The sequence below is a fragment of the Leopardus geoffroyi genome, chromosome C2 (genome assembly GCF_018350155.1).
Source record: "Leopardus geoffroyi isolate Oge1 chromosome C2, O.geoffroyi_Oge1_pat1.0, whole genome shotgun sequence".
Lineage (NCBI taxonomy): Eukaryota > Metazoa > Chordata > Mammalia > Carnivora > Felidae > Leopardus > Leopardus geoffroyi.
In genome coordinates, this window is record NC_059333.1 from 115,527,431 (window position 1) to 115,555,187 (window position 27,757).

Below are 27,757 nucleotides of genomic sequence, written 5' to 3' on the forward strand. Positions count from 1 at the left end.
GCTAATAGAGAAATATAGAGAGTATAGTTTATCAAAAGACAAGATGCATTTTGGAATATAATTTAATTTTATTATATTAATACATGAAATGATGAAGCCATATGGGAAGTCTGATTCTGGAGAAACTGAAGGTTCTCATTTCTGTGTATCATGTTTCGCAGATGTACATATATCCCGCTGTATATCATGTTTCAAAATACTCAAAATAATACTTTTTGATGGTTTCAAACTTTATTTGGATCAAAGAAAGGTTGTTGAAAGCTTTCACTTAAAGCTGTTTGTTAAGGTGCTATTGAGAGTAAATAAAAACAAAAAGAAGTAACATAGAACTTAAGTGAGCAAGAGAGGGACCTATTCAGGTAATGTGGAAGCTATATCTAGGTATAATTGAAGATTGACTTTCTGGCAGAAGGCATAAAGAAACATTATTTGGCTTATTCCAAACTGAGGCCAATTCTTTAGGAAGTATGCTTGAGGATATACTTGGCAATAAATTTAACAGCTAGCAAGGTCTCTTTACAGGTCGGCTTTATCTGAGATTCTGGAAGGAGAAAACAAAATTTGCCTTTATCTCGGAGCTCAAAGGCAAATGTGTGTTTGATGCCCAGGTTGTAAGCCCAGTCTAAAGAAGAACCTGATGTCGGGTCTGTAAAACATAAGCAATAAATATTTAATTAGAAACAAATGCTAATGTTTTTCTTGAAATGGAAATTCACTGGTGTAAAATTAGCAATAAAAAATAATTATGTGTACAGTTAATTGCAGTAAGGAATGGGAGTAGTGGTCTATATAGTATAGAGTGTAGAATAAAACATAATCATGGTTTTGGGATCCACCACTCATTTTAAATATGTGCTGCATTTTCAAAATTACATTTTGTTTGGGCCAGTACTCTAAATAAATTGAGTTTGTTTACTGGGCACACAGTGTTGCAGATGGAGGTGGTCTGGGCAAGTGCAAGCAGCTGTGTAAACCAACTAAGGAGGGGGTCACTGGTCACTGAAAACTCAACCAAAAAAAAATCATGCATACAAGCTAGGCAAAATTATGTTCTTCCTAATAGTTCAGGTCCCTTTCTATTCATGTTGCTTGGGTGAACTATTTTCTAGTTAAAAGACCAGGAAAGCTTAAATCAATTATTTTAAGGATGTATTTAATCCCCTAATCCAACTTTTCAATGTCAATTTTTATGAGATTTACTAAGAATGTTATTATTTGAAAATCTAAACAGACATCTAGAAGTTATATACATATGAGGTTTATACAAGTGCATGTGTATACTATAAATGCATTTATGTATATTTTCATTTGCATAATAGAAAAACTAATTTTTTGTATATAAAATAATTTATGTTCCAGGACAAGTGATGAGTTTAACTGATATTAATATTTCAGGTTTGAAGGATGAAAACTCAAAGTTGTGATGAAGAAAGAAGAAATATTTTGGTATAAATAGACAGGGTTGGCTCTTAAATTATTCAACAAATATTATTTATTTATTAAACAATTTTTTTAACATTTATTTATTATTGAGAGACAGAGAAAGACAGAGCATGAGTGTGGGAGGGGCAGAGGGAGGAGGAGACACAGAATACGAAGCAGGCTCCAGGCTCTGAGCTGTCAGCACAGAGCCTGACGTGGGGCTTGAACCCCCAAGCCACGAGATCATGACCTGAGTTGAAGTTGGACGCTTAATTAACTGAGCCACCCAGGCGCCCCAATTCAACAAATATTATTAAACCTATAATATGCATGGTGTACTATACTTGGTACTGTGGAGGGTGGGTGTGTTCAGGTTACAAAGATAAAGATGATATTGGTGTCTTTGGGAACTTACAGTTTAGGGGAGAGAAGTCAAAGATGCAAATCAATAGAGACAGGGAAGAATATGTAAGTACCATAAGAAAGGTAACAGTATAATCTTTATGTTGACTCTTACGTAGATTAAAAAAAATTATGTCTGGTGAGGAGGTTGACATTTTATGCTCAATGTCTACTAAATACCGCCTTTATGATGGAGAGCCTTGAAGAAAAGCTAGTGTTTTTCCAGATGGAAATGGAAGAAAGGCATTCTGGCCAGTGAGCTATGAAGATGGAAAAGCATGGAGGCCTTTTTATGACGAGAGAGGTTCAGCTGGACTGGAACAAATGGAGAAGTGAGAGTTTGTGGGCAAAGCTCAGAAAACCTGATAAATCAGGACAAGGTGTTTTGTTTGGGAGGCAATAATAGTTATTTTAGTGCCATACTTAGGACTGGAAAAAGTAGAAACCAGTTAGGAGGTATTGTGAAATGAAAGCCTGAACTTGTGTAGAGTCATCACACTGGGCATAGCATTGAGTGGTCCGTGTCACAAATACTGGAATGGAAGAGTCACAAAATCTGATCAAAATGATTGAGATTTCAGTCTGGGTGGCTGAAGACAATCCACACATTATTAATAGAAACAGGAACTCAGAGAGGATAGTGATGAGGAAAAGAAAGGATAAAGGAGGGGAGACAAAAGGATGTTTAGCATCAACCACATTTAGGACGGAGCTTGAGGAAATGAATTTTGAAGTTATTGGGAGAAACATCATAAATGTTGTTTAGAAAGCAGCTCCCACACATTCAGGATCATTATCTTTTCTTGGTGAATTGATCCTTTTATCTTTATTAATGTCCCTCTTTGTTTCTAGCAAAGGTTTTTGGTTTGAAATTTACTTTATCTGATATTTAATATGGCTACTTCTCTTTTGATTAATGTTTGTATGGTATATCTCTTTCTAGCCTTTCAGTTTCAACCCATCTGTGTTATATTTGAAGTAAGTTTATTGTAGGCAGTGTATTATTGAATCATTTTTTTTAAATCCACTCTGCCAATCTGTCTCTATTTAATATCTTTGGTTAAGTTTTGATATGACTTAAATCTACCATCTTATTGTTTGATATTTATTTTGATGTTTGATATTTATCGTCTGATATTTGACTCTCTGTTTTTCATTCCTCTTTCTCTTTTCTTTTTCTGGTTAAATGAACATTTTAAGGATTCCATTTTGATTGATTTATAATAACATTTTTGAGTATATTACTTTGTAAAGTTTTCTTAGTGGTTGCTCCAAGTATTGCAATATACATACATAATTTATCACAATCTGCTGATATCAGTGTTTTACCATGTCAAGTGACATATAGAAATCTTGCACTTAGTTTCTTTTTATATTTATACTTTTTAAATATAGCTGTCTTGAGTACTTCTGAATATGCATTGAGCATCACATCAAATGGTGTTATAATTTTTCATTCCGCCATGATGAAGAGAAGATAGTCATTCATTTGTTCATTCATTCATCACATAGTCCATTGTTCTTGTTTTCTTTCTACAGTTTCAAGCATTCTCCTATTACCATTTATTTCTTATTTGGAGAACCTCCTTTAGTCATTTTTATTTTTTTTTTAATGTTTATTTACTTGAGAGAGAGAGAGAGAATTTGTATCAGTGGAGGAGGGACAGAAAGAGGGCAGAAAGAGGGAGAGAGAGAATCCTGAGCAGGCTCCTTGTTCAGTGCTGACCCTAACACGGGACTCAATCTCCTGATCACAAGATCATGACCTGAGCCAAAATCAACAGTTGTACACTTAACCAGGGCTCGATCCCACAACTCTGGGATCATGACCTAAGCTGAAATCAAGAGTCAGATGCTTAACTGACTGAGCCACCGAGGCACCCCTCTTTTAGCCATATTTAAAGGGTAGGTGTTTGGGTGATGAAATTTGTCTGAGAATGTCTTTATTTCCTCTTCTTTACTTTTTTTTCCTTTTTTTTTTTTAGTTTATTTGTTTATTTTTAGAGACAGAGAGGGAGCACAAGTGGGAGAGGGGCAGAGAGAGAGAAAGGGAGAGAGAGATATTCCCAAGCAGGCTTGTGCTGTCAGCAGAGAGTCCAACCCAGGGCTTGATCCCCATGAATCTTGAGATCATGACCTGAGCCGAAATCAAGAGTTAGAGACTTAACCAAATCAGTCACCCAGGTGCCCCTATTTCCTCTTCATTTCGGAAGGATATTTTTGCTGAATATAGAGTTTAAGGTAGATAGTTCTTGTCTTTTAGTACTAGAAAAATACCGTCATTTCCTTTTGGCTTTCCATGGTTTCAACAAATCTATCATTTGAATTGTTCCCCCCCCCCCCCCCCCGGATTGTTTCTCTCTGGTTGCTTTCAAAAGTTTTTTCTTTGTCTTTAGTTTTCAGAATTTTAAACATTTTTTTTAATGTTTATTTTTGAAAGGGGGGGTGCAGAATGCGAGTCGGGAGGGGCAGAGAAAGAGGGAGACATAGAATCTGAAGCAGGCTCCAGGCTCTGAGCTGTCAGCATAGAGCCTGATGCAGGATTTAAACCTACAAACTGTGAGATCATGACTTGAGCCCGTCGGACGCTCAACTGACTGAGCCACCCAGGTGCTTCTAGTTTTCAGAATTTTAATTATGATGCACTCAATGTGAGTTTTTTTAGTTTATCCTGTTTGGCATTCACTCAGCTTTTTGATATATTGGTTTATGTTTTTAGGAACTTTTATAAATTTCAGTCTTTATTTTTCCATATTTTTTTTCCATTCTCACTCTCCTTCTCTTCTGAGATTTTGATGTTTTGAATGTTGGATCTTTTGTTATTGCACCTCAGGTCCCTGAAGCTTTGCTCATCTTTTTTCAGTTTGTTTTCTCTCTTCAGATTGGCTTATTCTTTCTTTAAGTTCACTGATTCTTCCCTCCATCATATTCATTCTGCTATTGAGCCTTTCCAGTGAATTTTTAAATATTTTAAGTTATTGTATTTTCCAGTTCTGTGATTTCCATTTGGTTCCTTTTTATGTCTGTCTGTCTGTCTGTCTTTCTTTCTTTCTTTCTTTCTTTCTTTCTTTCTTTCTTTCTTTCGGTGAGATTTTCTGTATTTTCATTTGTTTCAAGGCTATCTAATTACTTGTTGAAGTATTTTAATGATGGTGACTTTGAAATTCTTGTCAGATAATTCTAATGTGTAAATCATCTCAGTTTTGGCATCTGTTGATTGTCTTTTCTCTTTCATGCTGTTATTTTCCTCATTATTGGTGTGATAGTGATTTTTGATTGTATTTGGACATTTTGGCTATTATGTTAAATCTTAAATCTTAACTGATACCTATTTTAGCAGTCAGTCACTGTGTTTAGGATTAGCATTCAGGCTCTGGTCTTCTTCTGTGACTTGTGGTTCCGATGACAATATGGTTTTCAGAATCTTTGCATTGCTAATTTGGTCTGGTTGATTCCCCTAGTGCTGCTGGTCTCCCATTGATTGCTGCAGGTAACTACTACTTGAGTGAAAAGTGATCCCCCTAGCTTGGCCACTGGTGCCTTCCAGGTGACAAGTGCAGTCTCAAGCCTTTAAGGAAAGAGAGCACTTCCCTGATGGGAAAAAAGCAGAAGGAGGAGGAGGGGCCTGAAGAGAGAATCTTCTGATGTATGTGTGAAGTGTACCTGTTTTTTTGAAAATGTCAACTTTTAGAGGCAGTCGGCAGAGACCAAGTAGAAAAGGAGGAGGGGGAGGCAAACCAGGAGAGTTCATTGGTAAGGAAGGCCAAGGGATGGCAAGAAGAAGGGGTATGGACAGGGTCCAGCATTGTAGGGAGTTTGTGGAGTGTGTGAGCTGAGATAACTGTAGTGGCTTTAGTGATTAAGAAGGCTGCCATTTTTAGCTAGAGTTGGGTTTAAGTTCATTAGAAAAAGGCATATAAAAATAAGAGTTTGATAGCAATGGAGTTAGGGTAAGTAGGAATTGTGTCTTGTATGGTGGTTTAGAGTATGCTAGATGTTTTAATAAACTTGGTCAATTTCTAGATGTACTAGTTCTCCATTTGCAGTTAAGTAAACTGTTGTGACGTTAAAGAGTATGCCTATTCTGTTTTGGCAAATTTATGTGACATTTCTCATTAAGATTAATACTGGTTATTGAGAATGAATAGAATTTGTGATTTTTCATAATTATGTGATGTTACTAAGTTTAATAAGTTTTCTTTTATGATACCACTTTTCGTATCTTTAAAACCTTAAATTTCAAGCAAAAACTATATAAGGCATGAAATAAATGCAACACCGAAAGCTTCTCACTTTAAGAATACATTTTTCTAGAACTTAATCTATTGACTGTGTTACTTAGCCTTTTATTTGTGTACATCTGTACCTACTAAAATATGTATATATATTTATAAAAACCACTTGCTAAATACCAGGCACCCTATTAAGTGCTTTATGTATGTTAACTCATTTCATAAATTCCTATCACAACCTTAGGATTTAAGTACCATTTGTTGTTTTATAGAAGAGGAGACTTAGGCAAGGAGAGATTAACAATTTGCTCAAAGGCACTATCTAGTACATAGTTGAGTAAGGAATCAAACCCAAGCTGCATATCTTCAGTTTGTGCTATTAACCATTGTACTATACCACCTACTGTATGTCAATCTATAGTTCTCCCAATTGGAAGTCTTCTTGGACTTGTGCAAGATAATTTTTTTGTTGTTGACGACATTTTCTTAATATATTGATATTAAAAAAAGTCTACTCCTTTCAAGGCACATTAGGTACAAGGAACTTACTGCAATACAGTCAAAACAAGTCAAAATAAAACTGAACCAAATTAGGAATCTGGTTTTAGTCCACAGGAGTCTACATAACATAATGCTTGTGGCTTAACATGTGTCTTTTGAAAAAAAGCATTATTGACATGCATAAACATAATGACCTGCACTTTTATGTCAATACTAAGTTGTATTTGAAACAAGAGCTAAGCTAGGGATACGTGGGCATAAGTTGAAATTGAAGATGTGGTACTTAGACACTAAAACAAAAGCAACAGAACTAGAACCTTTACATCCTATTTCTTAATCCACCATATAGATTTCAGTTTAACACAGTAGGAAGGGACTAGTGAAAGAGACATTAAACTGCTTTTACGTGATCAAAGTGGCTGAAACTTTTGGCCAGCCCATTTTCCCACCAGGAGCTAGGGAGGAAGACTGTGTTTGCATAGGGACAAGGCCAAAAAAAGAGAGTCCAATTAAAAACAAAACAAAACAAAACAACCACAGAAAACTGTTGAGTTTGCCCCAACTAATTCTCATGAGTTCCAGTGAGGATAAATGTTGGTTGGGAACAGGAAGGTGGATGAATTAAATCGCAAATTTATCTTGATAAAACAACTTCCATTGACCTTGTATCCTTGTAAAAGTTCAGTATAATTTGTTTCTAGAAAAATCTTATCCCCACAAAAGGGAAAAATGTGTTCCCTTGACTCACATATAATTCAGAATCACCTGTTAAAACTGAGGTTTAAATTATCAGTTCTAAATGTTCTAATTTACAAGTTCTAAAATTTTCTTTAATATATATAAAAAAGAATTAGGGAAAATGGCACAGTAAACAATAAGAAAGACTTACAGATAGTTGATGCTACTGGACCATAGATGTAGCGGGTTTCATACCGAGTTGATAGAACATCAGTGCCGATCTTTGCAACTTTGGCCTGGAGAAAAAGGGAAGTTAGTGTTGGAATAATAGGAAACTATGTAAATGCTGTTAATTTATTGGGGATTAAAAAATAAATTGTACTGTTTTTTTTTGCAATTGAAGATGAAAATAATATCAATGGTTGTGAGAAATTTATTTTTGGGAAGATATATTGTCATTGTAAAGACAATGTGAAGACAAATGTGAAATAAGTTATAAACAGTCATGTCATGTCTCATTTTGTATTTCTACCCTTTCTTTTCTCTGTCTTCTTCCTCTCTCCCTTGTTTCCTCCCTTTTCCCCCCTCCCCCCGCTTTCTTGTTTTTGTCCTTTCTTCTAAAAATAATATTCTTTCTACTTCCTCTCAGATATTTTTTGGCTTCAGATATTTGTCTTTTCCAAAGTCAGTTTCTCCCATGTTCCTGTTTCCTTTGTTTTTATGGGCATCATATCATCGTAGGACTTTCTCCACATTGGATTTTAGCATGCCAAGGGAAGAAAAAGATGGTTGACTCCTCTTTAAAATAGTCGTTAAATTAGAGTTTCTCTTCCAGAGTTAATGCATTTCATGACCTTTAATACACATTAGTGTTTTGTGCTATGAGAATGATTATTGGAATGAATTTTAGTGGAATATAGTCACTAACGTATTTGTACCCTAAATGAAGATTTACTTTTAGTCTGTAATGTATATAACCAAAAGATAAAATTTTTTTCTTAATCAGTTTAGTTGCTGTGTAGGAACTCTTTACTCAAAGTGGTTTGTTATATGTATTTGTATTTTTAATTCATAATACCATTTTTTAAGGGCAGATTGAAATTGCATTGCCGTATATTTTTGTGAACTAATCAAACTCATGGAGTTCAGATTCTCAGCTATTTTGGTTCAATAAATGACTATTGGCCGCATATTGCTTGCATATTTTCTTTGTTGTATATATACAGATGGTTTTAATGACTAGTTTAAATCTCTGCTTCAACTGAAATTAAATGCTGTTGTGCTGAATACAATTGGCTGAAGTCAAAATGACAATTGTGACTTCTTTTAAAAAAATATACTTTTAAAAATATGAGGCAATATTGGAACCCTCCATAGCTTTTACCAAATGTGTTATATTTATCAGCCCCCATGGGATCTGGGACACTGAACTTTATCTACTTTATTTCCTTTCTTTTACAGCAATTAACAATATCCCTTTTTATGGATTTTTGTCTATTCACACTTCCAGTTCTTGTGATGCATTGGAACCCATATGCAGAGTTTTCGTTTGTTTGTTTTAAGCTAACATGATCAAATCAGTTTTTATGCAAAGGAAAAGGATACATAGTAGATTTTTGTTCTTGAAAGACAGTGCATTCTCAGTGAGGAGGCTTTACAAACACTTATAATGTTCTTTCTTTGGATAGTAAAAGAATTAATATTGTTTCCAAGTTGATCAGGAGGATAAAAATACAATGAATCTTCTTAAATATGGCATCTTAGGGATAGGAATAGCAGATATCTTTGCTGTTCTGTTAGACTTTTGCTGTGTGTGGTTTTATAGTATGACCCATGATGAATGTTTGGATAACAGTTTATGCATTCATGGAATTCTCCTCTGGATTGCCCACACATTTTTTCCTACTGGCTTTATCTTAGAATCACATTGAAAGATTTTATATCCTTTTATCACATGAAGAATTAATTTAGGAATTATGATTTTAACTCTAAGGTAAACTTTATTAGTTCTTTTCTTTGGTATGAAAGTGTGAAGTTCTTTCACCGTAATGCAGTTGTTCATAAAGAACAGTTGTTCGTGGAAGTCAGTGGTGGTGTGTGTCAGTGCATAAACCATAGGTTTTTTTCTACATACCAGGTCCTTGTAGTTAGGTGGCAGTTTTGATGTATATCCATAGGGAAACAATAGCATCTGGGAGTAGGAATGGAAGGTGATATAGGCCTTGATTGATTTCAGGTGGCTTCGAATGAAGTCAGTGACAGCTTTGGTCTCTTTCTCGGACTCTGGTTCTGGGCCCCGATAAGTTTCTGCACATGGGTCCTTGGTGTTCGGAAAAGCTGCAGTGGATGTGGAGGATGAGATCGCAGTTTGCTCCCCATCAGTAAAGATCCTGTCTCTTCTGATGTGGACTTGCAAAATGTTTTAAACGTTTTCATTTCCTGGGTTTACAGGACTGCCTCAATCTCTCTGGTGTCATAGTCATTGCAGACCAACTTTTTGTACATACAACTCATAGGGTGACAGACCCAGCCCAATGGAATATTCTTAGCCTTGTTTATTTTGCCTCTGTTTCCCAGGGTCACAGGAATAATACATCAGAAGCAGCCCAGGGCCTGGAGCCAGATAGACCCCAGTTCCAGTTCAACCCTACTCCACAATTTGTTGGGGACTGGTGTGAATTTCATTTTTTGAGCCTGAGTTTCTTCATCCTGGTTCAGCAGGCAGCTCTCACTTAGGGATAGCTGCTATTCTCATAATTTTTATGGTAGAATAGAATTAAGAGCTGAGGTCGTATTTTCAACAAAATTAGTTACAGAAAAAATTTATGAATTGGGGTAGTGGTAATTTTTCCTTGACTGTAATGATGAAGTCATATTTGTCTAGCAACTGTCATCTGATGTAGCAGACTTCTGCTTATCATTGCATTTCTGTTAAGCCTTTTCACTTTCTTTGCCCCCAGCTGTTTCTTTTCACAAACATCTGAAGAGCTATCTCTGTGTTGGTTTTAACCACTGGTATTTCTTGGCTTTTATCAGACCAGGAAGAGGAGGGACCCGAGACCTCTCTTCAGATTATCTGAATTTTTATGCATCTGGATGTGTCTGATTTTTAGCAAGCTAGATATATTAAGTAAGAGATGGTTTGATAAACAACCCCATCCCTACTTCCTCCCATATAACAAAACATTCATAATGTTTCTAAGGTAGGGATTATTATCTTTATTTTTTAGATTAGAAAATTAACACTCAGGGAATACATAATATTTGCTGAGATAAATAAGTGGTTTAACTGAGTTTGGTGTCTGAACAGTCTTTATAGCTCTTTTTCTTGAGATCAGGTCTACTACTCACAGTTCCATGAGGCATTAAAGTTCCTGTTGAGGTCAGTGCCGATGCAGTTGGAGTTTTGGTTCTTGGAACGATTTTTTCTCCACATGCGATTCTGCAGGATTGAATGATGGAAGTGTTTACATCAGATCAATTTGCATTTTTCAGTTTGATCATTTCAGATCCTCTCTGCAGGTGTCTACAGTTTTATTTGAAACATACCTAGTTAACTTGAAGCTCTTTATTATGAAGAAAAATATATTGTTTTCTTATAACTTGTAACATTTTCAGCAACATTGTTTTTTATATTAATATTCTAAGGCCTTGATAGGATAATTTAGTTAGCTTTAAAAACTGTTGATTAGTTCTCGGTACTAGAAAATTATCAACAATGTTCTGAAATTACCTATGATTTAAATTATAACTTCATTACATTCTTCACCATTTATAGATTTCAGGTATAATACAGGTCAAATTGTGACTGTTAGAGCATAATTTCCAGAAAATAACTGGATGTGATAGTATCTGTCTGAAAGTTCAGTATGAATCTTTTTTAACAGCAGTGAGTCAATGAAGGATTCCGTTAAAGGACAGATTATTTGTGTCAGTCTTTATTTTTTGATACAGTTATTCCACATCAAATTCTGTTACAGATAGATTGGAATACAGTGCCTTTTGCTTTGAGGTCAGTGTTCATAATATCTTTTTTTTTTTTTTTTTAAGTTTTATTTATTTATTTTGGGAGAGAGAGAGAAAGAGACAGAGCATGTGAGAGGGAGCGGGGGAGGGGCAGGGAAAAAGGGAAAGAGAGTAGCCCAAGCAGGCTCTGTGCTGTGAGCACAGAGCTCCATGTGGGTCTTGATCTCACGAACCACGAGATCCTGACCTGAGTGGAAATCAAGAGTTAGATGCTTAAGTGACTGAGCCACCCAGGTGCTCCAGTGTGTTCATAATGTCTTTAAATGACTTTTATTTTTAGGTGGAATGTGCTTTTGCCATATCCTATAACATACATTTCCTTTATAATTATTGCTTAATTTCATTTTCCTCACCAGCTTCAGCAGCAAAAATTTCTTATTATTTCAAGGACACCTACTGCAACCAGGAAATCATGCTTGCCTTAGTCTGAAATTGAAATTCTTAAAAATATATTTTTCTGAATTAGAATTAACTGGCTATCCAACTTAATACATAGCAATCAATGTGCATTCAAGTTGGTAAATACTGTATTGTCCAAATGCGAACAAGAGACCATAGAGCGTTACCTGTGTCCATGACCAAATATATCCATCAACATTGAATACAGGAAGAACATAGAAATTCATTCGGTCCAGGAGTTTGGTCATAATTTTGTTTTTGCCATAAGTTTTGGCTGCCTGTAGGAGTAGGAAAAAATTAAACCATTGGTGTAAAGTTTAACACCATGTGGAAAGCTGTGGTTATAATAGTAATAACTATCACTCCTTAAGTCATTTACTCAAGTTCACATGATTTCAAACATATTTCCCCTAAATAGCATAAAAATAAGTGACCCATATAAAAGTCACTTATTCAGACTAGTGAAATTAATTGAACTGAACATTCTTTAAAGGATCATTTTGTCAAGACAGTAGCATTCCACATACAGCATGCAAGATGTTTTATAGGAAGAATGGAGGCCAAGTGAAAAATTAGCAGTACATATTGTTCTAAATGGATTCTTTCCCTCACATCCTCTAGGTAAATATAGATTGAGTTTATAAACATAGGAATCTGTAACTATTGGAGAGAATTCATAAATTAATTATAAACAGGATTAAATAAAAATGTTCCATTAATAAAAGGCTCAAGCATTTAGATTGGCCAATCAACTCCTTTTCTCTTATCAGATTGAAATTTATCTAATTATCTGTACTTTCTATGGCTACCTAAAATCTCTCTCATTCTTGGAAAATCTCTTCCAGGTACATCTGTTCCAGAGCCAAGAGATTTTTTGCAGCCCTATCACATGTATTCCTTTGTAGCTCTTGGCCCTCAGCTGGAAGAGCTAAAACAAGTATAGAGATAAATCAGTTCTCCTGGCAGATTCCTTCCTAGTGAAAGTATCTATGCCCAGAAAGCCATTGTCATTCATATTACATCAGCATGTTGTATGCAAAAGCTGGCAGAAAAGAGAAAGTTATTAGATGGTGGGAGTCAGAATAGACTAGAATGAGAGGAACAACAACTTATAAACTGAATTTGCCTTTAAAAAAAGTGAGTTATTTTTCACTTGGAAAGGAAATTAACTATGAAAATTCCAAGTGCCAATTGATTGGCCAATTAATTATCTAAACAGGAGCTAGAGGTCTATATGCTTTGAGCTCATTGAAGAAAGGCAAAGATTGTAGCTTGTAATATGAAGATAGTTTCAGATCATCCATACTTCACTATAGGAGAAACCATATCATGCCCCCCCCCCAATTCTTTTACTTTTGTAAACTGTCAGCTGGAATTCAAGAATTTTGAAGGAAGGTGTCAATTTTATAAAAACCCCAACGATGAGTAAAATCCAGAGCATTTATTTCCTGACAGCACCAAATGTGGGCCCTTCTAGTTAAGTGGAACTGCATTCATTTGGAAAGGGGTGTTGCCACTCCGTGAAGTGCTGGAGATTTGACAATCAAAGGAGAATTGTATGAGCGTTCCGATTCACTTACCTGATAGACAAACCACTGGCAGAATGCTGGGGAGATCCATTCTCGTGCATGAATGCCACAATCCATAAAAATAGCCTTTCTCCTTTCATCCCCTTTCCCAATCTATTTAAAATTAAACTTGAGATATTATTTTGCATGAACTCACACATTGATCCCTTGTTGTCCAATAACTCATTCCTGTGCTCAAAGCAATTCTTTCCCCTGCCTTCTGTTGAATAACTGTTTATGCACATACTGTTTTCAGGGAGGATCACTTCACTCTATATCCTGAAGTGTCTATACATAATTCATAATCAATTATATAGTATATCTTTAAAAAAATTTTTTCCTAGTGTTAGAGTTGCTTTTATGGTTTTTAACAATCACAATATATTGTTTTTCTTATTTTATTGTTAATATCCTTTGGTTTGAGAAATAGATGATAGGTTATTTTGTTTTGGCCATTTCCTTTTGTTTTTCTGGCTTCATAAATGGGATGTTTAGCCTGGGGTGGAAAAGATTTTGTAGTTGTGTTTGCAGTGGGGAAGAGGAATGGTGGCTGGATATTTGAAGGGCTGTCATTTTGAAGGGAATTTAGATTTGTTTTGGCTAGTTGGAGAGAATGAATGGATGGGAATTCAGGGTAAGGAAGGGCTTCTCATTTATTAAGGGGATGCTTCAGGGAGCAGTGTCTCTGGATGTGCAAGCATCCAGCAGCAGCTGAATGGCAATTGTCAGCTCCATTATAGAAGGGAATTCTCTATTAACATAGGATTGAAATGCCTCACTTACTGTTCTGGGACCCTATGATTCTGTGATATTTAAACTTCTCTTAACTTAAACACTTAAACACACCCTGACTTAAACACTTAGTCATCAGTTTCACTGAATTTTAATGGATGGAACACTATTTTATACACCAGGCACATCATAAACTCTTATAATAAAGATATGGGACAAAGTATTTGTCTGAGTTTGTCCGTTGTGTCCCACAAATGGTTTATTCAAGGACTTTCTTGGTTTCACCTAAAACCACCTATCACTTCTATTTTTGAATGGACATTTAGAGCTTATATGTTCTTCAAAAAGATAAGACTTTATTGTCTCAAAATTCACTAGCTGTGTCAAAGTAACTTTAAAATTTTTTTTAATGTTTATTTATTTTTGAGACAGAGAGAGACAGAGCATGAACGGGGGAGGGTCAGAGAGAAGGAGACACAGAATCTGAAACAGGCTCCAGGCTCTGAGCTGTCAGTACAGAGCCCGACACGGGGCTCGAACTCACGGACCGCGAGATCATGACCTGAGCCGAAGTCGGCCGCTTAACCGACTGAGCCACCCAGGCGCCCCTCAAAGTAACTTTTAAATTAGTGTTTTTTCAACAATATTAAGAATCAGTAGTTCTTGAATTATTTTTACCTTGAGAACATATAGTGGATTATCTTCAACAGTGGTTCCAATTTTAATACGAGAGACCATTTCAGGATACTTATGCACCATTTTTTCAGTCCAAGCAACAATCTTAAGAGCAAAACCAATTTTGAGGAATTAGAATAAAAAAAAAAATAAATGAGAACAAATATTGAGGGTTACAGTTTTTTTGAAGTACAGGCATTTTATACTATACCTTGTCCCAGTTATTGTATTTTGCATAGCTGTGCCTGCCTGGGATATCTTCTTTAACATCAAACTGTTTTTCAATCTCTTCTTGTAGATCATGGATCAAGATTCTGTGTGACAGGGGAATGATAAAATACACATTTACTGGAGGAAAAAAACCCACAGTTATCTTTCATTTACAGAAATTTTCTCTTCCTTCTGCTCTATCTTTGATCAGGGTTGTCCTGTTTCTTCATTATTCTCTAACCATCTCTTTTATAAATGTCATATGTATGGCTTCATATCTTCCCATTTATCTGGAGCTGTGCTGTTCAATGTGGTGGTCTGGGCACACATGGCTTTAGAGCACTTAAAAATGGGGCTTGTCCAAAAAAGAGGTTGCCGATATGTAAAATATACACTAGATTATGAAGACTTTGTATAAAAATTATGTAAAATACCTCACTAATGAGTTTTATATTCATTACATGTTGAAAAATAATATTTTGCAGTATTAGATTTAATATTAGATTAAATAAAATATATTGCTGAATAAATTTTGCCTGTTGCTTTTTAACTTTTTTAATGTGGCTATTAGAATCTTTAAAATTGGACATGTGGCATGCATTATATTACTGTTGGTCAGCCTTGATTTGTAATCACTCTCTAACTTTCTTCAAACGCACACATTCACATACACACAATACAGTCAATAGTGGATATTCTTATGTAGAAATTTGCTGACCATCCCTTATCACTTCACACTTCCAGAGCTGGGAGAAACTTGAATAACAATAATAGTAAGCACTTATTTAGCGCTTACCATGTGCTAGTCATTGCTCTAACCACCTTATATACATTAACTCATTTAATTGTCACATGAAATTATTACCCCCATTTTACAGATGAGAAAACCAAGGTGCAAAGTGTTTAAATGACTTGTCCATAGCTGTAGAGCTGGAAAATGGTTAGGCTGATATGGAGCGGGTGAAATAAGATGCAGGAAGAATTCTTAGGAGGCTAATATTGGGGATCCAAAAGTCTTATACCTTTACCCTCTTCTCTATTTTCATCTTATTCCTGAGTTATTTCATCTCATCACCTCATTCAGCTCCGTGGCTCTAATGGTGACCTAATGGTTTCCCACATTTGTATTTCCAGTTCTGGACTCTCCCCTGAATCTACCACTGCCCTAGCTCTTCCCCTGCCTCTCCCGGGGCTTATGCGTCCAATTGCCTACATGACATTTCCACCTGATTAACCATTTGTTTCATATGTTCCATTCTTTATTTTACATACATTATTTTATTTTTATCTTGCTAATATTATTACATACATTTTTTTACGTACATTACATACATTATTTTTATCTTGCTTATATTATTACCCTTTTACAGATGGGGTCATTATTGCTCATAAAGCTTAAATACCCATAATCTGTGTATGTTGGGGTTGGGAATTTGAATGCAACCTTGTCTGACTTTAAGATTTATATTTTAAAAATGCCATTGTCATCTCATATATACACAAATATTTTTGTATATTTTGTCTGTTTTGGGATTTTCTCTTGTGCTCCACTGATCTGTTTTCCTGCTCTTGTGTAAGAACCAAACCATATTAAATAATAGTTTTAATATTGAATTTTAATATTTAATGTAGTGTCTCCTTATTCTTGTTTCCAAATTTTTGAGTAATTTTACCTGTTTTTAATAAATTTTTTTTTCAGGATCATTTTAGAAATTAATAGAATTATTAGAAAAATATAGGCTCTTCATTAGAATATATTAAATTAAGAATAAATTTGAGAAGAATCTTATTAATAATGGACCATAATATAGCTGTCTTTTGATTTTTCAGTAAAATTTTGTATATTTTGTGTATTTATATATTTTTATTAGCCTTGTGAGTGGCTTTTTTTTCTCACTAAACGTTTGAACTGGTTATTATTCATATATTAAAAAACTTATTGCTTTGGTTATACTTATATATTAGCTACCTTATTAGTTAAAAAACTATGTTTTTACTTCTAAGGATTTTTTAGCAATGTCTTTATGGGTTTTATAAGGGTTTTAGGGTAGTTATTTCTTATGCAAAAAATTATGCTTTGTACTTTTTTCCAGTAACTATTTTTTCCCCTTGCTTTATTGCCTTGGCTAAACTCTGAACAATGGAAAATAATAGTGGTGAAAGAGGGCATTCTATTTTTTTTCCCGGTTTCAACAAGAAAATCTATCTTTCACCACAGTATATAATGTTGATTGCCATTTGAGATTAATATGGCAATGTCTGTTGATACGATCAAATTATTATCCATTGATGTACAGTTGCATTGAATTTTATATTAGATTCCTTAATGTTAAATATATTACAGCCTAAGAGATTAACAAACACCCTCACATAAAGCTTCATTCTTCTTATTTACAATTTTTTTTAAGTTTATTTATTTATTTTGGGAGAGAGAGAGAGAAGCAGAGAGATGAGAGAGAGAAAATCCCAAGCAGGCTCTGCTCTGTCAGCACAGAGCCTGATGTGGGGCTCGATCTCAGAAACCGTGAGATCATAACCTGAGCTGAAATCAAGAGTCAAATGTTCAACTGACTGAGCCACCCAGGTGTCCCCATATTATTTTAGATATAATTATTAAAAAGCTTGTTTAATCTAGAAGGAATACATTGGACATAGGTAAAATGGCTTGTGGGAAGCAAGCATACTATCAGTCAGTGTTAGCTTAAGGAAAATAAACTACATAAATAGAAGGATTTAGCAAACATAGGTCAGTGGTCCTTTGGTGCAAATCCAAAGACCCAATATATTTTAATAATGTAAATAGCCCTTCTGGTTATCATCCTTTTATAGCACAGTGTGAAAATTTATGTTGGTAATGGCAATCCCTCAACTATATTAAACTATAGTATTCACTATATTTTACAGGGCAGACGGAGATCAATGGCTTATAATAGAAATACTTCAGTGAAATATTTAAAATCAGGGATGTTTTGAATTTGTACTTGAGCAGTTTCCTTATTTGGATTATCATATTTGCCATTGACTTCTTATAAAAGCATTACTGCTGTGGATGAAATGTATGTGTATTTTCCCTCTGTTAGCAGTAAGTCCTATATAGGAAGATACTATCTATATTTTAACATTCATTCTAGTCATTTAGGACAGTATCATGCACTCTTACCTCCATAAATCCTATCATGTAAGGAAGTGGTGACCTGGTGGGAAGAGGCGCTATGGTCATTTCTGGGTTCCAACCCCATTGTGGCTTATACTTTTTGTGATATTGGGGGAGGGAGGTTAACTATCTCTCTGAACCTCCGTTTACTCACTTTTACAATGGAACCAAACATCAGCCAGGATTGTGGTGAGGATGAAATGAATTGAACTGTGGGAAGCGATTGGCAAGCCATAGGTTCCCAGGGAAGTTGGGTCAGAAAATTGGCAACCAATTCACAGACTTAACGTGTCTTTAAACAAGGCTTTGGCGGTATGTAGTTGTTTGACTCTGATACTTCGATTTCTTATGATAATGAACTGTGACACTGTAGCACCAACTCTACTTGTCGGTTTCTTCTTGCTGATTGACTGGCTGATCTGAGTTTGGAGACAGAAGATAAATGAGGTATACTTCTAATTAGAGTTTATTTAGCACATGACACCAAGTGCTACTCATGAATATTGATTCCCATTAACATTACTGACAAACACATTATTATGCACATTATATCTAATTCACTGTATGCTTGGCTTTTTGGCTTATGATGAATCTGGGATTTCTCAGAAGAAAAATTGTGACAACAGATTTGGAGTCACGTTGCACTAAAGCTCACGAAGCCTGAGAGAACCATTGGAAATTACATTATGGGTGGTCACTATAGACAATGAATTCCTTTAGTTAATTGTTTTAAGTTCTAAAGAGGGTGTGAGGCTTTTGCTCTACCTGCATTTATGGAAGTAGAAGAACCAGGCAAAAGAGAAATTTTATGGTCCCAGAGGTTGATTCGTAACATAAGGCAGTATTAATTAGTCACAGGGAGCTCGTATCTAAGAATATTTTTAGACTTACACATATCAATTTAGCCTCTGTGATAACAACAGCAAAAGAAAATCGTGCGAGCTAAAATACGACCTTTCCACAAAGCAGCTGCATGAGGACATGAGAATGGTGCCAGATTGTTGCTGATAGGGACTAGAAATTAAGCCTAAGGCTGGAAATTAAGAGCCAGGGCCAGATGTTATTTTCATGAGCCCTTCCACTAACCAGCAGCCAGGCTTAAGCAGATGAAACCAAATTACTTTCTCCCAAATATTATTTTAGTGTTCCAAGATTTGCTTAATTTGTTAAAGAAATTCCTAAATGTAGATGAAAGGATAAATAATTATCACTGAGGATTTAATGATGGAAATGGCTAATGTTTATTGAACCTGTATTATGTGCCAGACATTCAGCTGAGCACGGTATTTACATTCTGTCATTTAATTTTCAAATCATCACTATTAATTTGGTACCATTTTCACTCCCGAAAGTTAGATAGAGGTTTCCAAAGCTGGCATAACTGTTAAAATGCAGAAGTTGGGATTTTAACCTAGAGGTGTCTGACCTCACTGTTCTCGAGCCATTATACAATAGTGCCTCCAGGCACAAGGAGTGAAATTCCCTGGGTATCGCCCTCGGATCTGTAGTCTTAGTCTGCTGAATACTATGCAGCATTCGCCCAGCTGATCACCTCTCCTGGAAGGCTGTGCCCCAAGGTCAGGAAATAGATAAGAAGTTCAGAGAAGAGGCAGGATGAATCCTATTTTGACAATTTCAATACTCCCTCCATCTGTTAGTTTTAAAGAGTAACAGAGAAATGGAGAATGGTAGGTCAATGTATGTGACTGCCATAGGCTCTGGTGTGTGTGTGTGTGTGTGTGTGTGTGTGTGTGTGTGTGTGTGTGTACATGCAGTGGGGAAGCGTGTTCCAGGGAGACAGAGTCATTGTTTTGTGCCTTATAAACTGGTCTGGATTGCCTCTACTCCTCCATGCCAATGTTCCATCAGGATAGGGGCTATTCAAATAGCATGATTTCATGTTTCCACAAGATCCCATTTGTCCCTAGTAGCCCCCTGAATTACCATGTATCCAACTTTGCGTTTACTGACATGGATTTCTCAACATTTGAGGCATACCTCTGTGTTGGATAATAAACTTTAAGGCACTAATTTATCCACTAGGAGGGAAGGGGAGCATGTGGTGATAGCCTTTAGTTATCCCTTATTATACAGTGTGTATGTGTGCATGTGTGTGTGTGTGTGTGTGTGCACTCATTTAAACACATGTATAAGTGGTCTTTCCCTCACTTGCATAAATAGAAGTAAAGGAACCAGGCAAATGGCGATTTTATGGTCCCAGTCACTCTTCATGAAACCTCTATGAAATACCATTATAAAGATGAAGAAAATGAGGTTAAGAGAAGTTAAATAAATCATCAGTGTTTAAGTAGCTAATGTGTGGTTTAAATGGTACTTGACTCGGACAGCCTCATGGAGAATCCAAATTCTTATTTACCACACTCTTCTGCTTTCCACCATGACCAACATCTCTTTGCCATTTGTATCAGGTATAACTATACCTGCTTTACTCTTGGGCAAGTGATATATAAAAATGTAGAGAAGAAGGAAGAATGAATGGGACAAGACATTGGAATGGTTTATTTGATTGAAATACTTATTTGATAGGACTGTGTATATACTTGGAATATGAATTTGTGTCTGACTAAGCTTTATTAGGTAATTGGACATTAATCTGAAGTGTTGATGAGTAAGTTTGGTATAGAATAGTCAGTTCAATGTGGATTTCTTTTGCATTTCCCATATAATCTTATGTGGATCTTAATAAGATTTCACTTAATTATATAATTTGAGTTTTACTATATTTGTGTTACATCATATATATTGATAGTTGTTTTCTGAATTACCTTTCATTACCAGTTCTTTATTTTCTGATTTTAACTCTTGGTCAAAGAAAAGATATATCTTTTGCATATATAATCCTAGGTGTATTTCACTTAATTTCACTTAATATGATTTCACTTAATTGTATAATTTGAGTTTTATTGTGTTTGTGTTACATCATATATATTGATAGTTTTCTGAATTACCTTTCATTAACAATTCTTTATTTTCTAATTTTAACTTTTGATCAAAGAACAGATAATCTAAAATGTATCTGAAATACAAATATCTGAAAGGTAAAGCAAAAGGTAAAAACACTAGGGTTTTTAACTGCTGACTCTAATAAACATGGTGTCTGCTCCTTTAGACTCAGTCCAATAGGTGTGCTTTTCTTTAGACATTTTTTTCACCAGTCTATTCAGATTTGTTGGTATGTATATGTTGTTTGTTTTTTGGACTTGGTCTTTTATGATTTTGTAAAAGTATAAACAAAAATGGAGCAAACATGCTACTTTAAAATCAAATCTGTCTTAGTAATTTAATTTTCTAAAAAAAGTTACACAGATACTTTAAACTAAGGAGTGGTTTATATGCACTGTCTAATGAAGGGTGTCTAAGTAAATCATTGTGTCAAACCAGCCTCTTAATGTGGTTTTATTCAGACTGCTGCCTGGGTCCACCAGATGTTTCTGTTCTTAGAACACTCTTCTGTTACTGACTGGCACCAAGTAACACATATAATTAATATGCAAATAAAATTATCTATATAATTAGTACTTGGAGACAAGATTTAAGTAGTCCTTGTCTGCACAGATCACTTTACATATTTATATTTCTGAGGAAGGTAACTATGTAATTATGTGGCTTTCCCACAACTGTGGCTAATTTGGACCAATTTCTAGAAATCATGTCCTAATTAGATAAAACTAATTTTTATTGGTAGTGTAACACTTTGGGTCTTGAAGTAGATAGCAAAGAAGTATTTTGGCATAAGACGAAGTGAAAAGCACACTATATTTGTGAGGATCTGGATTTAGACCTCTGTTTGAGTCAGAATTGTTTCAGGCTAGGAGAGACCGGGAAGTCCAAAGAGGAGAGAGAGAGGTGCTACCTGCCTGGTTATCTTCTGTCACAGTGATTTATTCCAGTGTCCATACTCATGTCAGGCAACTAGCTTTTTGTCTACATTACCAGAATATTAAGGAAGACATAATACTTCATTTTTCTGCTGCTATTCAAATCATATTAAACAAAATTGACAAACTAAAATTTATTTTAGCTTAGGATGGATACTTAGTAAGTATTAGTTGATCACAGGAATTTGTGGCAGGTCTATAGTAATGAAGTAAAATGAATATAGTAATTGAGGCACACATTTAAGAAGACTGGCTGTGAAGTGAATCAAGAGACATGGTCACCATGGGGTATCCAGGGTGGAAGGGTGATTTCTTCTAGATGCAAGAATGAAGACCATCTGAACTTTAGCATAAGCAGAGTCTATAATACACTACCAGTTTATGAGATCTTCGAGGTACATTTAAAAGTGTCTATTTCTAATTTTAATGGTGAAATTTTAATGGTGAATAGAAAAGTATGTATTGATACATTACAAAGGGTTAAATGCTTATATAAATTAATTTTGAATATGTGCTCCTCAATTACTAACTTCTACATTTGTTTCACAATCTCTTTAAACAACAGCAAAAACAAAGACAATGATCAACAGCAATCACAGATAATGGCCTGCTAACTTTTTAATCCATTAAGCTATGAAAAAGAATTTTGCTTACTTGTCCTATATTTGTCTTTCCTTAATTTTAATTGAGTTTATATTTATTGAGGATACTGTAGCAATATAAACACAATCAAGTCATGGTAAGTGGCAGTAAATCCTGCTCTGCAATGTCTCAGCCAGAAGAAGGCTTTTTTAGTTATTGCTCGATGTTGGGTAGCAGAGGCATGAAACAGCAATTCAAAAAGAAAGAGCTAGTGTTTAGCACTGTTTTGAGTGGTGAAGGTCTCAGTAAAGGGAATTGCTCGTGGGTGCCTGGGTGGCTCAGTTGTTTAAGTGTCCAACTCTTAATTTCAGCTGGGGTCACGATCTCACTTTTCTTGAGATTGAGCCCCATGTTGGGTCCTGTGCTGACAGCATGGAACCTGCTTGGGATTCTCTGAGATTCTCTGGGATTCTTGGGATTCTCTCTCTGCCCCTCCCCCACTTGCCCTCTGCCTCTGTCTCTCTCAAAATAAATACAAAAATATATATATTTTAAAAGGAATTGCTGAGATGACAGGAGCTAATGGAGTGAAAACAGGACCCCTCACTACATCAAACACATTTTTTTATGTTCCCTGTGAATCTTTTTTTCTTTTTTTTAAATATGAAATTTGTTGTCAAATTGGTTTCCATACAACACCCAGTGCTCATCCCAACACGTGCCCCCCTCAATGCCCATCAAACACATTTTGTTTTTTATGTTATGTCTGGGTCTGTGATATTCATGTCTGAGCTCCCTTGTTCACTGCCCCAGGGCCTAGACTGTGCGTGGCCCATGGTTGGTGCTCAGTGAGTTTTAAGTTTCCCTTATTTCTCTGTGTGACCATAATGACTCATTTCTGTCTCTTTGGCCATTTGAGAATTCTCTCCTGTTGAATTTAAGTCTTACTCAATTGCATTGCTTTGCTTTCTCTGAGGAAGAATTTATTTCACAAAGAATTATTTATTATATATCTTATATTCCCACATCTCTGACTTAAAGATGAGCACAGTTATTTGGGTCTGCTTTTATTTAGCAGGCGAATTCAAATTCTCAAGAATGAGTGCTCACCATAGTGCCTGAGCTCTGTGTTGATTACCTGTCAGAGGTGATGAGTGTGGTGAAACCATCTATGCCTGCAGCAGTGCATGATATCCTTACTAGGGGATGGGTTTTGGAGATGGCAGATATAGGTAATTGCCCTTTTTGCAGATCAGAACAAAAAAAGATGGGAGTTGATTGGCCAAGTTTGATTTTATCCCCTCTATAATTAGGCCTCAATAGTCTGGAAGTAACTATAAGTTTTATCTCATAGAGCTTTCATTTTCTTGGCCCAATTAAATATAATACTTCCCTCTCAATTTCAAGATTCCTCAAACTTTGAACATCTAACACATTGGAATATTTCATAGGACTTACTCATAGTGCATTTTATTTTGATCCAAAGAAGACTGGATGGACTGGGATTCCTTTTCACTAACTCGGAAATCTATTGTCATATTAGCAGCTACGTGGTGAGCGGCATCTGGATACCAGAAGTCAAGCTGTGGAGATGAGTTCAATGTTAGTCACAGTTCCTTGTTCACTCAACACGTATTTCTTAAGAAATAATTATGTGTCATATACTACAAAAAGAATTTGGGGTTCAATGTGGCTAAGGTATTGACTCTTCTCTTAATAAGCTTATGAGAGTTTGCAAATATACTGTTGAATATTAGGGAGTGAGAAAGAAACCATTTGTACTGATCACTTTTTCAGGACATAGTATGTATAAATGCAAAAAAAAAAAAAAAAGAGTAGCTTTTGGTTTATCTGTTTGATTCTACCATCTTGGGGTTGATTGGAGTTGTTTAACAATTGATTTAGCCATAGAATCTGACTCTAATTGGGAATATAGATCAAAAATGGCTCTCCCACCCTGCCCCTGAGTCAGGTCTCAAAACCAGTTGCCTCTGTAAACTTTGAAATTCCTAGAAGGTTTGTGTTCAACAGAAGGCATAATCGCCAGCCCTGTCATTTTTCTAGCAATATGTTCTTGGGAAATACTAAGACTCCTTGGGTTTCACAGGCACCTGGGTGGCCCAGTGGGTTAAGCATCTGACTCTTGATTTTAGCTCAGGTCATGATCTCACAGTTGGTGAGTTCCAGCCCTGCATCAAGCTCTGTGCTGATAGCATGGAGCCTGCTTGGGATTCACTCTCTTCCTCTTTCTGCCCCTCCCCTGTTCATGCTCTATCAAAATAAATAAATAACACTTAAAAAAAAAACAAACCTCCTTGGGTTTTAAGTCTCTTCCCCAAAAATAGGGTTAAGAGGACTCCATCGGGAGTGTTGTAAAGATTGTGAAATGCGTATGAGATCTGGGACATGCAGGCATTTAACAACTGTTGATTCCCTTCTCTTTTTCTTCCTTTAGCTGAGATTTCAGAAATTCGGTGAATGGACCCAAAAGGATGACATTTGGATTAAAATAAATAAGAGAAGATTTCAGTTCTTGTTGTTGTTCTTCAAAACCATGCTCAAGGAGTGCCTGGGTGGCTTAGTTAGTTAAGCATCAGGCTCTTGATTTTGGCTCAGGTCAGGATCTCACAGTTCATGGGTTTGAGCCCCACGTTGGTCTCTGCGTTGATGGCATGGAGCCTGCTTGGGATTCTCTCTCTCTCTCCCTCACTCTCTGCCCCTCCCCCACACGCTGGCATGCTCTCTTTCCACAATAAATAAACTAAAAAAAAAACCATAATTGTGAAAACAAATGAAATACAATTCCCCAACGTGGGAAATGTGAAGGAAAGGTGCATTTTCCACCCACCATTCCAAGCTTGTAGACATGTCTAAGTCCACCTGGCTATTTTGTAGTTGATTCGCATTCTACCTCTAGGCCAGCCAGTTATGTGCTAGTATGAGGCTGCTATGAACCAACCAATATTTATTGGTTTACTTTTATCAGATTCCTACAGCATAAATTGGACATATGAGGGATGCAGTATGATGTAAAGTCATTTTTGGTGTTCATGGAGCTTGAAGAGTGAGGAAAAGGGTGGTGGAGCAGGAGACCGTAGAGCCTAGCAGTTTGGCAGGTTATGAAGGACTTCAAATGCCACACCAATACCAACAGAAACTTCTTTAACCATGCTTATGATGACCAGGAGCCCTTCTGAACATTAACTCTTAGCTTACTTAGCCTTTATAACAACCTTAGGAAGTAGGTATGATTATTATCCTCAAATTACCGAGGAGGAGACTGAGATCCAGAGAGGTTAAGTAACTTGCCTAAGGCCACAGAGCTAGCGTATGGCTAGTATTTGAAACTCTGAAGGCCATGCTCTTTCCACACTAGGTGACATCTCACTAAAAAGCTTCAGGTGCAGGAATATAATAATCAAGTTTTAGAGCAATCAGGTTGCAGTGCAGATTTGGTTTGTGGGAGGCAGGGCTAGAGGCTATTGAAGGATAAGAGGCTATTGAAAGTGTCCTGGTAAAATGTAGGGCAGACATGAATTTGGCAGTGGCAAGGGAATGAAAAGTGTGGATTTGAAACACATTTGGGAATTAGAAGAGCAGAACTTTTGACTGGTTTGATGTGGTGGTGAGGGTGTGTGTGACTGGAATAAATCCCAGATTCAGTTCTGGGTTTAAGTCTGCTGTGTCGTTTAGGTCATTTAAGTAACTGTCTTTGAACTTCAGTCCTTTTGTTTTAAGTGGGTTTATGCCACTGACACTGAAAATCTGGTGGAGAATTTGAAGTGACATGTATCAGGTGGCTGGCACAGTGTATGGGAGCAGCTGAGTAAATGATAAAGTGACTGTGTTAGCTCATTGGATTTTATTTTATTCTAAATGCTTATTTATTTGTTCTGAGAGAGAGAGAGAGAGAGAGAGAGAGAGAGAATGAGCTGGGAAGGGGCAGAGAGAGAATCCTAAGCAGGCTCCATGCCCAGTGCAGAACCCAATGTGCTGCTCGATCCCACAACTGTGAGACCATGACCTGAGCCGAAATCAAGAGTTGGATGCTTAACCGACTGAGCCCCCCAGGTGCTCCTAGCTTTTTGGATTTTAAAATAGTGGTTGAACTTTAGGACTTGAACTTTAGATTGAATTTTATTTTATTTTTTTTTTTTAAATGTTTTTTTTTCAACGTTTATTTATTTTTGGGACAGAGAGAGACAGAGCATGAACGGGCGAGGGGCAGAGAGAGAGGGAGACACAGAATCGGAAACAGGCTCCAGGCTCTGAGCCATCAGCCCAGAGCCCGACGCGGGGCTCGAACTCACGGACCGCGAGATCGTGACCTGGCTGAAGTCGGACGCTTAACCGACTGCGCCACCCAGGCGCCCCTAGATTGAATTTTAAATAGGATTGAACTTTAAAACTTTCCTTTTAAAATGGACCTACTCTTGGGAAGGGTCACATCTTGGTATTATCAACCATTACTTTGATGTTAACAGTTAACCAGATACCTGTTATCATAATTTTAAGAGAAACTATGCCACTGGTGGAGATCAGGGTGGCAAAGAGGAGGGAGGGGAAAGAGGCCCCCATAAAGGTATCACAAGTGCCTGTCTCCTTATTTCACAATTTTCCCTAGAAAAAGCTGTTGTTTGCAAAGCTTTGGGGAGGGAAAACAGGACTGGTAATTTGGGAAAAAAATAAGCAAAAACAAGGGAAGTAGCGGCAATTGGCTGAATTATCCAACTAGCTCCTGCCACTTCTTCCATCTTTGTTTCGGGAAGCTCCGTGTGCGTTAAAAATAAAATACAAAAGAGGCAGCTTTTAGAGAACAGAAAGAAAAGATAAAATAACCCTTTAAATGCTTTACCTGGTTGGTTTGGGCCAAGTCCTTTATGATGTTTGCTTGTTTTTCATCCTGGAGCTTCACGCGGAGCACTTTCTCCCTTTGAGAATGCAAGAAGATGAAACACATGAACTGTAAAGCAGCATTCCTTCACCCTCATCCTATACAGAGCCTGGAACACAGGGTGGGGAGATTTACCCGTCGAAGCGGACAGGAGCAATTGCAAGGGTGGTAGCAATCAGACCCACAGGCAGGATGAACCGCATGGTCCCTCTGTGCCTGCCCCAAGACCCTCTGCCAGCTTTATGCCTCAGCTCTTATCTGGACGAGCAGCTGATTTCCTGTGAGGGTTCTCTGGTGGATGAAACGTCCCTTCCCCTGTGTTTGCTAGTTGGGGAGGGAGGGGTGGGAAAAGCACTAACACTAAACGCCCATTTTGTGGCAGA

The 27,757-nt window shown here is 36.5% G+C and overlaps 1 protein-coding gene across 1 annotated transcript; it reads right to left on the minus strand.

Moving 5' to 3' along the window:
• Positions 1-209: 209 nt before the first annotated feature.
• On the minus strand, positions 210-27,619 carry CPA3 (carboxypeptidase A3). The gene is made up of 11 exons (XM_045503344.1): positions 27,510-27,619; positions 27,336-27,411; positions 23,939-24,063; positions 14,847-14,949; positions 14,639-14,740; positions 13,241-13,342; positions 11,828-11,938; positions 10,587-10,677; positions 9,370-9,572; positions 7,447-7,531; positions 210-646 (listed from the first exon to the last, which is right to left on the minus strand). Exons 1-11 carry the CDS (start codon positions 27,575-27,577, stop codon positions 459-461), a joined length of 1,254 nt encoding a protein of 417 aa, XP_045359300.1. The 5' UTR covers positions 27,578-27,619; the 3' UTR covers positions 210-458.
• Between the last annotated feature and the right edge of the window lie 138 nt (positions 27,620-27,757).